The sequence below is a fragment of the Ptiloglossa arizonensis genome, chromosome 3 (genome assembly GCF_051014685.1).
Source record: "Ptiloglossa arizonensis isolate GNS036 chromosome 3, iyPtiAriz1_principal, whole genome shotgun sequence".
In the NCBI taxonomy this organism is placed as follows: domain Eukaryota; kingdom Metazoa; phylum Arthropoda; class Insecta; order Hymenoptera; family Colletidae; genus Ptiloglossa; species Ptiloglossa arizonensis.
In genome coordinates, this window is record NC_135050.1 from 14,482,147 (window position 1) to 14,497,263 (window position 15,117).

Sequence of the window (15,117 nt, forward strand, 5' to 3'; positions counted from 1 at the left end):
CTATGATTCGATAAATTTGCGATTCTTTATTATTCTGATATAATTACGAATGCCTTTTTCGGCAGGAATGAATTTTCAAAGCGTATAAAAATATAATTCGAGAAAAACTTAATCGAATAGAAAAGAAATTTGAAAAGTTTAACCATTGACTCGCTCCATTAATGATTTATTATTTTTATTATTTTGTAGTCTTAACCTTGTACAAGTGTAACTCCAAATGTTCAATAAAGCCTTTACTTTGCAACACGAATCTTGTAATCTAGAGAAAGTTGTTTTAAACGTTTCCTTCGATTTACTCAATATTTTACTGTATTATTTATTTCGATGACAAAATTTCCTTAAACCGTCGAATCTATTTACACAGTTTTAGAATAAATGTAATGTTAACGAAGTTACTCTTTCGAGAAACAATGGTTGAAACTATTAACTGTAATTAAAACAATTAAAAACTCTTCTCGGAAGAAGTGCACAAAGCTATGCAGCTGCCACATAGAATTACATAAAGAACATACCAACGGGTAAGCGTAATCGTAAAGAAACAACTCGTTTCTAAGAGAAACCTTATTCGAATTAAATCTCCGTTTAAAAATTCAATTAAATCGGAAGGTGCAATAAGAAACTTCGACGGTGGAATTCCTTAACTCGCGATGTTATGCACGAAGAGCAGATTACACTCGACGAACAATTTATTTCGACGGTAGTTGCAGTTACAATGTAAAGGCAACGATTTTTCCAACGACATGAAATCAATTTGACGAGTTCGTGTTCATTTTATTGGCCACGATGAGCCGAATGGAAAAGATCCTTTGTAAACAGATCGAGTGCTTTATCAGAAATTTATTAGTTCCCGATCCGTTTTCCACAGATGAGTCAGCTTTTATAGTACCGATTGTTAATCACATGGATTACATCTCATGGAGATTTATTAACGGACAATCCGATGAATTTCAGCGTTTTATCCACAGAGACGTAACAATGAAACGTAAAATTCGATATAGCCGATGGATTTGTTGAAGTGGCAATCGTTGACAAAAATAAAACGTAACTGTGATAACAAGAGTTTAAAGTGGATTATCGTTTATCAAGATGAATGTAAAATGGGTGACGTAGGAGAATCAGCTATATATTTGATACATCAGTACTATTCGTTCAATTAAACGATAGTGATTGTGTAGATTTTAAGTAAATGATAATATTGGGCAAAGCAATTAAACTTGTTTCAAGATTGATAAAAATCACAGAAAAGTTTAGCGAAAAAACAGTAACCTGCTACGAAAACTACGATATTTATTCAATATATATTGTATCTGATAAACAAAAGAATTCCACGTCATTCATTATACGTTATTACTGTTCATTGCGCGACTTGAATATTGTTAGCAGAAAATATTGTGAAATACGTTTTGCGATATTGCGAACAAATTTACGCACACATGTATCAATAGAGGAATATCGTTGAACTTTCTATTTTTCGAAGTTTGAAATATGGAGACTAAAAGCATGTCGCGTTCGATTATTTGCGTTCAATTTATCGACCTATATAAATATTAAAAATATCACGAAAACATCAAATAAATTCTCAACGTATCAAAGGTTATACGACCTCGGGTTTACAACCCGTGTAAACATTTTCGTAAAACGTTACACAGAAATTTAAAAAAGAAATATCAAAACGAATCATTTTTCATATGAATTTGTAAAAATGATATATTAATTTCGATCCACCTTTTAAGTTTTTTCCCTTTATTTCTTGTCTTGCCCCATCTCTGGAGACCTAGAAATTTTGTTCTATAAACAAATACAGGTCGTTTCAAGATAAGAAACTCTAGGAACAGGTTCCAAATTACTGATTTTAACGAACAAACGTTACATTTTTATTCTTCTATTTTGAATTAAACTCGATCTTTTTAACTGCCATTTTCACTGTAAATATGATACCGATGGTATTTCTTGGCAGATTTTAACCTAACAAAGTATCAATCGAAAGGTATCATACATCATACACAGAGAAATCAGATTGGTCTAGAAATAACCTTCGAGAAACAAAAACAAACATATAGTTTTCATTCCATTGGATTCTACACGACAAAATGGAGAATGACGTTCGCTTCATCATTATTTAATAAAGTCAGCAGTGTAATCGTTAATTCGAACGACGCTTATCTCGGGGCATCCTATACGTTCGGTAGCATATTCAATAGTATTTCAATGTTTCTTCGTATCTTCCGTGAACACTAACTACTCCCTTCGTCGCCGACGTGTCGTAATATCTGGATTTTAATTACCTGTCAAATGTCATACACGGAAGATCGAAGACACACGCTATTTCGTATTAATTGCCCTGGATGCAACAACTGCGAACCGGTTCTGTTCTGATAAGAACCTAGAAATTGACTGACCATCGCCATTGGTACACCATTGTAATTGGAAGCAGCAGCTTAACAGATCGGATTATCGGCGTCACTTAATCATCTTGGAGCACCATAACTCGGTGGCCCGTTTGGATTAACAGGTTCTCGGTGGCTCATTGATAGTCAAATCGAACTCATCCTGATAATCTTCGATACGAATTTAATGCATTGAGTCGCTTCAAAATTAACAGGCTACGGGACACCTCGAAATATTGTTTTTTTGCTTTTTCCTTTTTCCCTTCGATCGTAAAAACATTGATGATCAGGTGGTGTGGATTTATGTTACAAACTTCGTCCATATTAATATCGATCTGATATACAATTTGTCGCGGAAGAAATGAATAATATTCATTTCTTAGAACCGGTTGTGTTCTAGAACCTACGTAGAGAACAGTGCAAGCCTTGGTGCAGTTTAATATCATTAGTGGCAAGTGTTAACTCTCTCGAGATGGCTAGCATGTATACTTACAAGTTTAGTTCCCAAATTGTATTGAAGAATATTAAGTGATCGTTGAAATTATGATTAAATATATATAATTACATTTTTGAATAATACGAGACTGCAACAATCTCGCAAAACTGATACGTATGGCTTTGGTGAATAGCAATTGGAATAAAATGATTCATTCCTGAGAAGGTTAACAAACGTTGAGTACAAAATTCAGAATCGACGATTAACAAAAAATTTGTTAACAGTTTTAAAAGTCTAAACGTCTGGTTCAAGGGAGTTCGTGAGAATAAAGCGGAGGATGACATTTTCTTGAAGCATATTTCAGTCTGTGAATATAATTTATAATATAAAGCAACTAAAAACCTGTTCGGACTTTCTCAAAGTTACGAGATTAAGGTATCGATACGCAATATTCTATAAACATTGGAAAAAGCTACTTCTCGACGTAAGAGATAAAGCACACGTGTTATTCAACTCGTGAAACGTTAATTTTGATAATACCAACATTAAAATATAAAAGCAATTTAATAACTTGCAGCAATGCTGGAAAACCAAAGAATAAACTGACGAAAAATTGAAGAAATTTGGCTTTCTCTATCAAAAGATTGTAAAAGATAAATATCTTTAGGTGATGCAATAAATGGACATTGAAACCGCAAATCCTTAACACAACAATAAAGCGATTCGACGAGTAAAGTTCTCACGATCGATACCAATGTGTACACGAGGAAAAAATTTCAATTAAAATTTCGAAATTTCCTTTGTCCTGAAAAATGAATTGAAAAATACCAAAGAAAAAAGAAAAACAGGGCACATGGTTAAATCTCGAGAGCAACGAAGGAATCATTTCTACGTATCGTACGTTTAATCCGTGTCGTTGTTTCTAACAAAAACTCTTCGTCCTTGACAAAAATTATTCAACGTTCATCCCGCTTCGGATCGTCCACCGTTATCGCAATTCCCCATCGATTAAAATCAGACATTCGATGCGCGCACCCGCTTAAATTATGCGCAGAAGAAACCGTTTCCATAATAGAAACCGCAATTAACAGCAATTATGTCAGCGGCTGACAGACGTTTTGCAACGTCGCTCGGTCGAGACGTATTAATTTCTCTTTCGCTTCTTCGGCAGATACCGTGAAAGAAACACGGCTGTTTCAGATTTTTCGTTGCTTTTCCACCTGTCACTTTGATCTCGGCGTGATTGATCTCCGCGTTAGACCGATACCGCGCGAGCCGAGATAGACCGCGGTTAGTAGATACCTCTGTTGCGCAAAATGGCGGTGAGAATCGCGGTAAACGTCTCCTAAGAAAGGGAAATTAATCATCGCCGTCAGAGCGATTCAACATTTAAACGCGGACCCGAGATACCATCGTAACGAAATAATCCGCCGAAGAAATCCACATCGGTATAAATACGCTCGCGGTGAAATCGCGGCGGGACGTTTTCGTGCGAATAATTGCTCGCGAGACGACGACGCTCGTGATATTTAAGATAAGCCGAGCTTCGAAATGATCACATTCCCGTTAATTTATACACCGTTACACCGTGATCGCGTAATTACATAATTCACTGTAGCGCGATACAACGCGCCGCGAACTCCGATCACCGATTGAGAAAGATAATGGGTTAAACGAAATGGTAATTTTAACGCGTGTCGAAACACGTTGATCATATTGCGGACGATCGTTTCGATTTGTCGTTACCGTTTCCTGGGATTTTCCTCGAAACGGAACATTGCGCGATCGTGAAGTATTTCTATCGTTCGTTTCGTAGATTTTTGGAACGTAGCGAGAAAAGAATCCAAGTTTTCGTTAGACCGTTACGACCCCCGTTATCGGAAACGAGATTGTAATTGTACGGTTGAAATCTGTGATTCGTTCAGAGAAAATGGCGCGTGTTTCGAGCAAGAGAAGATCCTGCGTGAAACTATATTGGAAATTATATTTTCCGAAAATACGAAACAAATCTACCAACCGGTTAATGTCTCGAGAAAGCAAACTCGGTAAGAATAACAAACTTCTACTATACAGATGTGCGATAAAATCAATTTGGACTTATGGAATCCAGTATATGGAATCGCATATTCAAAAAGTGGAAAGTTTACGAGTAAAGATCCTCCGCATAAATGCTCCCTGGTGTGTCAGGAACGAGGACATACGTAAATCATTAAACATTCCATCCGTACAGGAAGAAATTATTTGTTTAACGAACAAGCGCAAAGCTAGAATTGACATCCGCACAAACCCACTAACAAGAAATTGCTACGACGAGACAATTAGAAGATTAAAACGAAAACACCCAAAAGATTTATTACAACTATAACTCTCATACGTATATCATCAAGTTATTGTAGTACCTGTCGTTTAAAGAAACAAAAGTCAAACGCTATTGACCATCGTATAAATATTCGTAAATATTTTTTCTTCAAATAGTCACAAATAATAAAGGGAACGTTTGCAAAAAAAAAAAAATATATATATATTTACCGAGACACCCGTTAAATTAACACCGAAAGCAACTCGTGTTCCCCGTTTGGGAAAGCTTGGGTTAGGTCTGGAATAATAAAATTGAAAATGTAAAACGATCCTCGGCGACGGTACAATAAACGAGGTTGTTATGGAAATATACTTGGAGACTGGGACCGCCTTACCGAGGATAAAGATCGGTAAATTTCAAATTAGAAAATTGAAACTGTAAAACGATCCTCAACGGTGGTAAATTGAACGAAGTTGTCACTGAAATGAATTCCTACGGGATGATCGCGGACCATTGCCTCGCTCGATCCAGAACGAAATACCAATTTTCGAGGAAACGGTTTCCATCGGTACGGGAAAGTGAAATTTCACGCTCGAAGCTCGAAAAGCCAACGTCCATTTCCTGGAAACTTGGTCGTCTTTCGTTCGTTTCGCGAGATCGTCGATTCGATCGTTCGTCGTGCGTCTTTCTTCGTACGAATCGAATCGAATCGAATCGAAGCTCGAAATACAGAGGAGGCGTACCTCGACGTAAATTGCAGCGAAAAACCGAGAAGCTTCGTCACGGACCGTAAAGAGAGCAATTTCCACTGACTCACCAGATATTGAGGAACTTTTCCCGCACCTTCCGCTTCATGCTGTCACTCTTCCGACGATATTGCAATCTGCGGCAAGAATCCGCGTAGATGGGCTCTGGAAGCTGTTTGTAGAAACCTGAAAGTGACAGCGGTCTGAAGATTGAACCGGAAACTTCGACTCGTCCCGTTGGTCGAAATCGCGTTCTTGATCGATCGGAACATTATCTTAAGGCGATTTCGTGCCCTGTACAACGCTGTTCGTCCACGCAGCTACAGCGGAACCTCCATTATCCGAACTAATAGAGAAACAGGACGGTTCAGATGAGAGAATGCTCGAGAATATTGCGGTTATTATTTCTCCGAGCTTCGTCGTTCTGTACGCTCGGAAGGAATAACACGAGAATTATCGATGAAAACGAATTCAAGTAAAAGTGTCCATCGGTGTACGTAGAGAGAAACGCGTGTCGTCGAATCGACGGATTAAATAAATCGTTCACGTGTTACCGCGTGTTTAATTTCTCCTCGTGAACGATTCCCTCGAGTTTGTTTCCCTTGGCAACTTGTTTGCGAAACAATTGCCACTGGCGACACGTCCAGTGTAGACGACACGACGTTAATTCGAATGGAAATTGAAAATTGTCGCGAGAGATACGCGAATCGTTTGTAATTTCCGGTGCGTGCGTTGTTCTTGCACATTTTTCAACGCATCCACGCGGATCCTAGCTTCGAAGGAAATTAAAGAAACGATCTGTGCGCGATTGTTAATATTGCGAAACTCTCATCACCTTTCGAAATGTCAAATTACTTTCGTACTGCATTTCTACGGTTAGGAATTGTACGTTTTTGTTTCGATGGCGTTGTTACAGACCACTACGAATAGTTTTTATCATACGTTACGTTGTATCGTTCGAAATAATCGGTGGATCACTTTTTCGAGCGAATTTAAAGCTCGGTATTAAAAGCATTTAATCCTTTAAAATCTATGTACACACGTAATGGAATGTACACACGGTAAATGAAATTATTATTGTACTTTGTACTATCCAGTTACGCTTTTTTTTTTTTTTAATTGCTTTACGTTCGATAATATTTTCAAAGTTTCGTTTAAAGTTACAATACTTTACAATTATTTATCTCGGAAAGAAAGTACACATACGTCGAGCAATGCAAGAAAGAATGTTAATTTAACGATTAATTTCGATCAAAGTATTCTATTTGTTAATTATTGGACAGGTTAATTCTAAAAATTGAATGTCGACAAACGAACGAAGATTAGTACAATTTGACAACGATAAAGTAATTTATGCACCAGTCCGATTATTTTATCGACTTAAAAAAATTGTCGAAAAACTCGAACTCCTAATCGGTTTCGACAGTGTAACGCGATCAAAATTATTTTTCATCTGTCTAAGGGATTACTCGTACGAGAGAATAGATAATCCACAAAAGCGTGTGTCATTCTTGGATAATAAAAGGTTCGAATCGCATTCGGATAATGGAGATTCTACGTAAATTTTTCCATCGATTATGCGGCTTCGGCGCGGTAAACGAAGAAAGGGGACTATCGACCAGAGCCAAATGGAAAGTCGAATGGGTAGCGCGCGTTAAAAAGCGGAAATGAAAGCTCGCACCGGTGACTGAAACTAAATTAATAACGCGAAATGTCCAGAACGCTGTTTATCGCAATACTCGAAACGCGGTGATGAGTTTACTCGTCTGAAGAGTGAACAAAATTGAACCTCTTGACGAAAGGAAACAAAGGTAAGAGAAAGAAGAAACATTTCAGGCTGGAGTTTATTCGTTGGGAAAACTGTACGTTTATATAGGATGGTCTAACAACTCCGTGCACCTCGAACATCATCTCCACATTTATTTCGAATAAGAAAAATCGTTGCGTACAGTTTCTTCTTGGATGGAGGCGTAAAGAAGATTCGTAGGTTAACTTCCCGTCTTTGGATAAATATTTGAAAATAAAAGTGTCAAGAGCGTTTAAGTACAGCGCTAAAACATTGTTCGTATTGTATTTATATCAGAGGCGACGAGATGTATAGCTCGACGACTTGAAAAAGACACTCGAGGGCGTGGCTTGAGCGCGGTGGGGATGACCAATACAGTTTCGTCGATTTCACGCGATACGTTCTGTTTCACTTCGCACGACGCTTCGTATTCTTTACAATTTTTAAACGTACAACAATCGAAGGTGACGTTTACAAATATTAAACGTTCAAGTCGCGAAATTATTTTCTTCGATGCTTTAAAACCTCAGCGTACAATATTTTGTGAAATCTTTGCGTTAGAATTTCTAAGAGAAAGAGAAATATAGAAACGTAGGATACGAAGTAGAATAGCGTGTAAAATGCTAGTCAAGAATCTCGACAGGAAATCGAGTCTATGGTGCCACCTATTGGGGAAGAGGCCGAACTAACGTTTTCCCCACGGTAAGTATCTTTTTAAAACTATCGCCCTATACATGTACACGCGAAATGACGATACAAAAATTCAATTGCCTCGGTACTCGAATATTTCGAAAACTCTCAATTTTAAGATAGACGAATCTCGATACTTTTCCGACAATTCGTTACTCCATCGAATTCCAATTGCAAAAAATTAAGCATTTCGTACCAAAGAAAACCCTTAAAATTTCCTCCAAGCCTTCACCTATATATATATATATAAAAAAAAATAAAAAATAAACTATTGCCACATCTAGTATCTCTCGAAGTCGTACAATTCCCACGAGGACAGAATCGATGACACTCCGCGATTCCCTCGGGTGTCTTTTCTAACTTCTCGTCGAGCTATAGACCTCATCGCTTTTGACGCAAACAGAATGTAGACAGCATTTTAACGCTACTTTAGAGGTAGAATATGTTGGAAGCTATTACTCACAGGATAGACGTATCTCGACGGTTTCGTTCTCAGAATATCTTGGAAGCCTTCGGAACGTATACGTATCTCGAGACTTTCGTTCTCGATATTTATTTCTCCGTCGAATTCTGTCATCAAAATCAGACACATCGTTCACAAAAACAGCGAGACCTTTCGAATCCTCTCCACGTGTCTCGCGAATAAATTACCGCTACTTGATCGCGTTCCGAACCACGCGACGTGCGAACAATTCTTTCCATTGTTCGAAACAGAGACGATACTCGAGGTGGACGGAGTAATTGGACCACCCTGTATACGCGTTTGGCTAGGAACCGAAGATAGGAATAGCTGGGACGGTTCCTTGCATGGGCAAATATTTATTCAGCGGTAGGCGTATTCGGCCGCTGTTTATCCGGGCATATATCCATCGTCTCCGTCGAATGGTCGGCTTCGAAATGATTTTCGATTCGTTTTGGAAGTCGGTAGATTTTTCAAAATACTCCAAGTTTGGCTCGGTGGACCGTTAACCGCTCGTGAAAACACCGATGGGGAACAAAGCGCGCTGAGAGACGGTTCTCGCGGAAAAAGAAACGGAGCAAGGGTCGGTTGTCGATAGAGGGACGATGTTTCGGAATCGAAGAGAGCTCGGGAACTCCGATTTCGCGGTAGGATGTTCCAGTCGACCTTGAAGCCTCTTTCGACGACTAGAATCGTTTTCGTTCGAGCAAAAGTTTCGATAGAAAAAAAAAAAAAGAAAAAATATAAGAAACCGCTCGAGAAATGGATTCCGCGTAGCGAGACGCGACAGCGGGAGAAACTCGCGGATCAAAAATTAACGAGTGCGAATCCCCGGGAACATTTCGGATTAGTCCATTTCGTATTTTTCTTCCATGTCTCGGGTTCTTTGACCAGCCGCGCGGCACCGAGCGTACAGTGTTTGCGCGCGCCACGGCCAGAGAAAACAATCGGGCGTTCACACGTTCGAATCGCGAAACAAAACTCCCTAAATTTCATTTTACTTCCATCGGACGTTCTCGTAGACGACACGAGGCGAAACGTGAACGAAAGAATCCACGTGCGAGTACGATTCCACGGTTTCGTTTCGTTGATAATTCCGTGCTCGCCAAAACGGAGTTCGTCCACGAGGATCGCGATCCGATCGGAGAGCACCGAAATCGCGTCCCGGGGATCCACGAATAGGTATAGAAGTTTGTGCAAAACTTACTCAGCCAGTTCAGCTGGTCGTTCTGTTCCAACTTGTTCTTGAAACTATCAACCTGCCGCTTGAGTTCACGAAGAGCGAAGGACGGTGACGCGTACAGTGCCTCTTGCTGCTCCCGAAGTTGCCGTTCCAAGGCCGCCACGCGTCTCTCGAGAGCCCAGAGCACTTCCGCCTCGATCACCCCCGACGAGGCCGGATGCGCTCCGACGATCTTGAAAAGAGGAGACACGGTCTTACCGCGCGAAACTCTACGCGAGATGTACACCGTGGGTATCGTAAACACGAGCGGAACCTGCCGCACTCTCGGTGATCGGGACGAAACGGATTACGCGCTGAAAGTATTGTACCAGAACCGCGCGGTTTATCCGCACCTTTTATCGACCGAATCGTGGTTTCGAACTATCTACGTTTCGAGAACACGATAACGATTGGATGTACGTGTTAATCACTCGGTCCCCGAATTGCATTAATCGCGGTGGTTATTCGAAGTAAACTTTTCGTTCGATGCTTCGTAATCTCAATGTACGATACTTTGAGAGATCTTTGAGTTAGAATTTTTAAGAAAATGAGAAATGTGTAAAGGTGGGATACAAAGTGTAAGGTTGTTCGAACAGTCATCTTGTTTTCCAAAATGGAGAATATATAATTTGATCAAATGTTTGTATATTCTAAGAAAATCGTGTTTTATTTTCAGCAAAAAGAACGAAATGACTTTCCGAACAACCCAATGGAATATGTGTGTAAAATGTTAGTCAAGGACCTCGACGGGTAATCGAGTCTATGGAGGCGGGGGAGGATTGTCGCGTTGGGGTTAATTAAGTCGAGATACGCTGGGTCTCGAAAGTATCGAGATCTCGAGATGTTCGAAATGACTTTGAAAGTGTCTCGTCATTCGAAAATGCGAAGAGTTTCGTGTATATCGGGATTCTCGAAAATTTCGAGAACTTAGTGTACGGTAGATACCTATATGTATATCTATATAATATATACTTATATATCTATATAATTATGTATACCTATATACCTACTCACCTAGATATCTGTATATTTATATAATTATGTACCTACACACGCGTATACATATCGCTAGAATTTGTCTAATAGGTCTAACATCTGCGTTTAAAGTTGCAAGTAACGAAGATCTTGCGCAAGAAGGATATAAATTGTGCGCACCCGTGGTACGAAGTCCCGAAATCAATACTAGGAAATTTTGTGGAAGATCGTTGAGCCTAATTGACAAAAATTACTACCACAACGAAGAAATTTATCGAAAAGTTAATTAAAATGTAGCACGAAGATATCCAAAGTACACGTCCGAAACCAACAAGAAATATAGATAGCTGCATAGAATCTTTAATTAAGGTTAAGCTTGCAAAATATTAATCAGATTATTGAGATGTACGGTTATGCGATAAATTATTGATCGAACGAATTTGACGCTCGCGCGATCGCATTAATTTGACCATGCGTATATAGTATTTCGACTAATTTGCATCACTTTTATATATCCACGGTCACTTCCACTTCAAAGTTTAATCGTATGCAAATATCCCCCGAATAATACGGTACTTGAATTGCATGAAATCTTGAACCGGAGATAGGTTTAATCTTTTCAAACAGATTGGCTGGTACGACTACGTTTAGTTTCTAAATTATTTTGAATAATGTTGCAGTAATTTCGATAATTATGAACAAATATTCATAATGAAATTTTATCGTACGAACAATATCTACGTATTATTGTTAATATATGTATATAAATTTAATTCGTTCTCAATTTGCGTTAAATCAACGATTAACGCATTTCCAAACAGGACGAAAAGTAAAAATGTGTAATTAAAGTTATATCGTGTTTTCAATGTTTTATCGTTTTTTTCGTTTACGGTAAATCCTTCTAACCACGTATCCATTTCCGTACGAATCTGGAGCCTCGAATTGCATGGGTTTCAGTATCGTGAAATACAATCGCCGAATGTAGGTACACGAATCCTATGTTTCGAATAACACAGAACCAATTAAGCCTGTTACTCGACGATCAGTGACACACAATTTTTAACAGCGTGAAGTATATACTGTCCATTGTGTATCAAACTTAAATCTCAAGAGTAATATTATTTTATAATTAAAGTGTAACGTTAGAGCACTTCAGTTAAGAGAAAATTCAAATTTATAATTTGTGCCGAGTAAACTAATCTTTGTTTCCGCGAAATCATTTCAAAGTTCGATTTTCGACGAAATTTTTACACCAAAGCCTAAATTTTTCACGAGATTTAACCGTAATGGTAAAACTGCACTTCGAACTCTACATCGTTGATTGAAGTTTTACCACCAAAAGTTCGAAAAATAAAAAATCTAGCTCGAGTGTACCGTATTTAAACTAACCTCTCGTTGATCGAGTTAAACATTCGTTAAAGCGACAATTTAGTGGCGATAGATTTTATTTTAATCGGTTCAAATTGATAGCAACAACGTGACAACGTTCTGATCGTCGAATCGTGAAATTTCTATGGATATTGGTGCAATTACAACTAGGCAAAAGTTTCTTTTTTTACATTCTCAACTCCGCGATATTAATCAAAACTTTCATCGTGCATTTGGATCTCGAACGAAAAGTAATCTTTTTGGAATAAAATGTCTCGCTTTCCTGAATCGAGCTAACGAAATATCTACTAAACAGTGAATTTCTGGTAGATTTCAGTTCGATCGAATCTGGCCATGAAATTGTAACTCTCGAATGGTAAAGCATTCGTAGTAATTGTCCTTCTCTTTTCGACACTAGAACGAATCGTGAAAAGTTTTATTGCAACGAATTCGATTCCGAGAATCGTAAAAATGTAAAAATCGGCAATATTACGACGCGATAGGAATTGTCAATTTTCCGCGAACGTTTCCTTCTTGGCGAGAATAAGATTACGATAGACTATAGTGGATAGTGCAGTAAATTATAGAGTAGATAAGTAAATAGCAGAGTAGATTGTAGTAAATAAGTAGATAGTAGAATAGATTGCAGTAGATAAGTAGATAGCAGAGTAGATTACAGTAAATAAGTAGATAGTAGAATAGAATGCAATATATAAGTAGATAGTAAAATAGATTGCAATATATAAGTAGATATTAGAGTAGATTACAGTAGATAAGTAGGTATTAGAGTAGATTACAGTAGATAAGTAGGTATTAGAGTAAATTACAGTAGATAAGTAGATAGTAGAGTAGATTATAGTAGACGATTAGATAGGAAAGTAGATTGTAGTAGATAAGTAAATAAGTAGATAATAGAATAGTTTGCAATATATAAGTAGATATTAGAGTAGATTACAGTAGATAAGTAGGTATCAGAGTAGATTACAGTAGATAAGTTCCATTGCTTCAAACCCCGTATTATTGATTAAAATCGTTGTTTTTACACGAGTTGCGCAGGTATGTCTCGTAGCAACAACTTTCGAGATGTGATTACGTCAGATTATCGTAGTTTTGTTAAAGTGCTTCTATTCGGTCTTTTTGAGCGACGTTGGTACGACGTTCGAAGTACGTGGAAGCACCGAATGACATAATTTAACGAGAAACGTCGAGAAACGGTTCGGAGGAACGCAAACGAACCGGAATGGTGGAAACAGGTGTGTACGATGTTGGTTCGTTACCTGAAGAACATAGGGTGTGTCGGGTGTGTTCGTCGGCAAATTAGTTGAAATGTTCAAGAGCTTGTCCCCTTTGCGGAGCTTCACGATGTCCAAAGGGCCAGCCTCTGCCGCATTTCTAAAGAGTTCTGCAACAGAAACACGATTTATCAGAATGGAGTTGTTACTGTAATACTGATACGGGTAGAAATATTTTTAAAACGCTGGAACGCGGAGCTACCACCCTCTCGGAGCTTCGCAATCGTTCTGGATTTCAATTTCGATATTCAATTAATCATTTCAATATTCGACAAAATGGAAGTCCAACGTGGGTATCGTATCGATACACAATGGTCCACGGTAGAAGATATTCGATACTTTAACGTTTGCAATTTGAAAGTCTGCATATTGATAATATTCGAGTGTTCACTTGCCGAGAGGTATTTCCGTTATTAATCGTTCTTGATTCGACTGAAAATGAATCACAAATGAATGGATAATTTCGAATTTTAAAAGCAATAGAAGAACCTCGGCGCTCTTTCGACTCGAATATCGGTTATTATTATTATTATTACATTTGCTGCGTCTTTCGATACGTAGGGAAAAAATTGACCATCAATAATCGATACGTTTGATATTCCCGACTCACTGTAAACTCGAGCCTGTTGAAATTTCTGCCGGATCGTTGGCAAAACGAGATCATCAAATCGGATTACCATATCCGTATGTCCTTGGACTAACGCGACAACAGTTACGGATTTCATACTTAAAAGAAGTAGCTCCTGTTACTCGTTTCAAATTTGATCACAAGTTACATTACGATACCAAACCCAAGATGAGTTAATATATCTTATCTTTATCCACTTGCACCTGTTTTCTTTATATTTCTCATTTATACCATTCTCTAATTATCAATTTTTCCCTTTATTTCTGTATTCTTACTTTCGTTCTTATTTTTACTCCTGTACTTTTTAGATCTCTTTGACTCAAACCTCGAGAAAATTATTATTGTTGCGAATATATCTTTGTTTTCTATATATATACACACTACGAAAAAATGAAGACCATTTCGCACCTTTCTCCGTACAATAAACTAACACCGTTATTCTACCTACACAAGAACGTCAAAATTCAAACCTTCGAGACCATTTGCCTCCAAAGTGTGTTTTTAATTAGTTCTCTCTCGAATTGTAGTTCTCGATGTTCTGTATTCGGAGAAACTTTGTAGCTTGTAGCTTGTAGCTCTTGCAAACCACTCGTTTTCGAAAAAGAAGAGGACTGCTTTTTACGCGGTTCGTCGAGACCTAATTTGGGGTACAAGTCGTAAAAAAGGAAACGTGCCTCCATTACGGTGCTACTTGTACACGTATTCTGTAGACTATGGTGAATGCTCGTTTGGAGTCGTAGATCGTGCCATCAGCGTGTCACGTTCTCGCGCGAAAAAACGAACGAAATTACGTGAAAATCCACCCGAAAGTGTTCACCCGGTCGACCG

At 38.3% G+C, this 15,117-nt stretch overlaps 1 protein-coding gene across 1 annotated transcript in view; it reads right to left on the bottom strand.

The window, feature by feature from the left end:
- Pde9 (phosphodiesterase 9) overlaps positions 1–15,117 on the bottom strand; it is a 190,588-nt gene that overhangs the window by 22,579 nt on the left and 152,892 nt on the right. The window contains exons 5-7 of the mRNA XM_076308050.1: positions 13,647–13,771; positions 10,012–10,219; positions 5,940–6,054 (exon numbers count right to left, since the gene is read on the bottom strand). Coding sequence (XP_076164165.1) covers positions 5,940–6,054; positions 10,012–10,219; positions 13,647–13,771 — 448 coding nt within the window. The remainder of the gene's footprint in view (positions 1–5,939; positions 6,055–10,011; positions 10,220–13,646; positions 13,772–15,117) is intronic.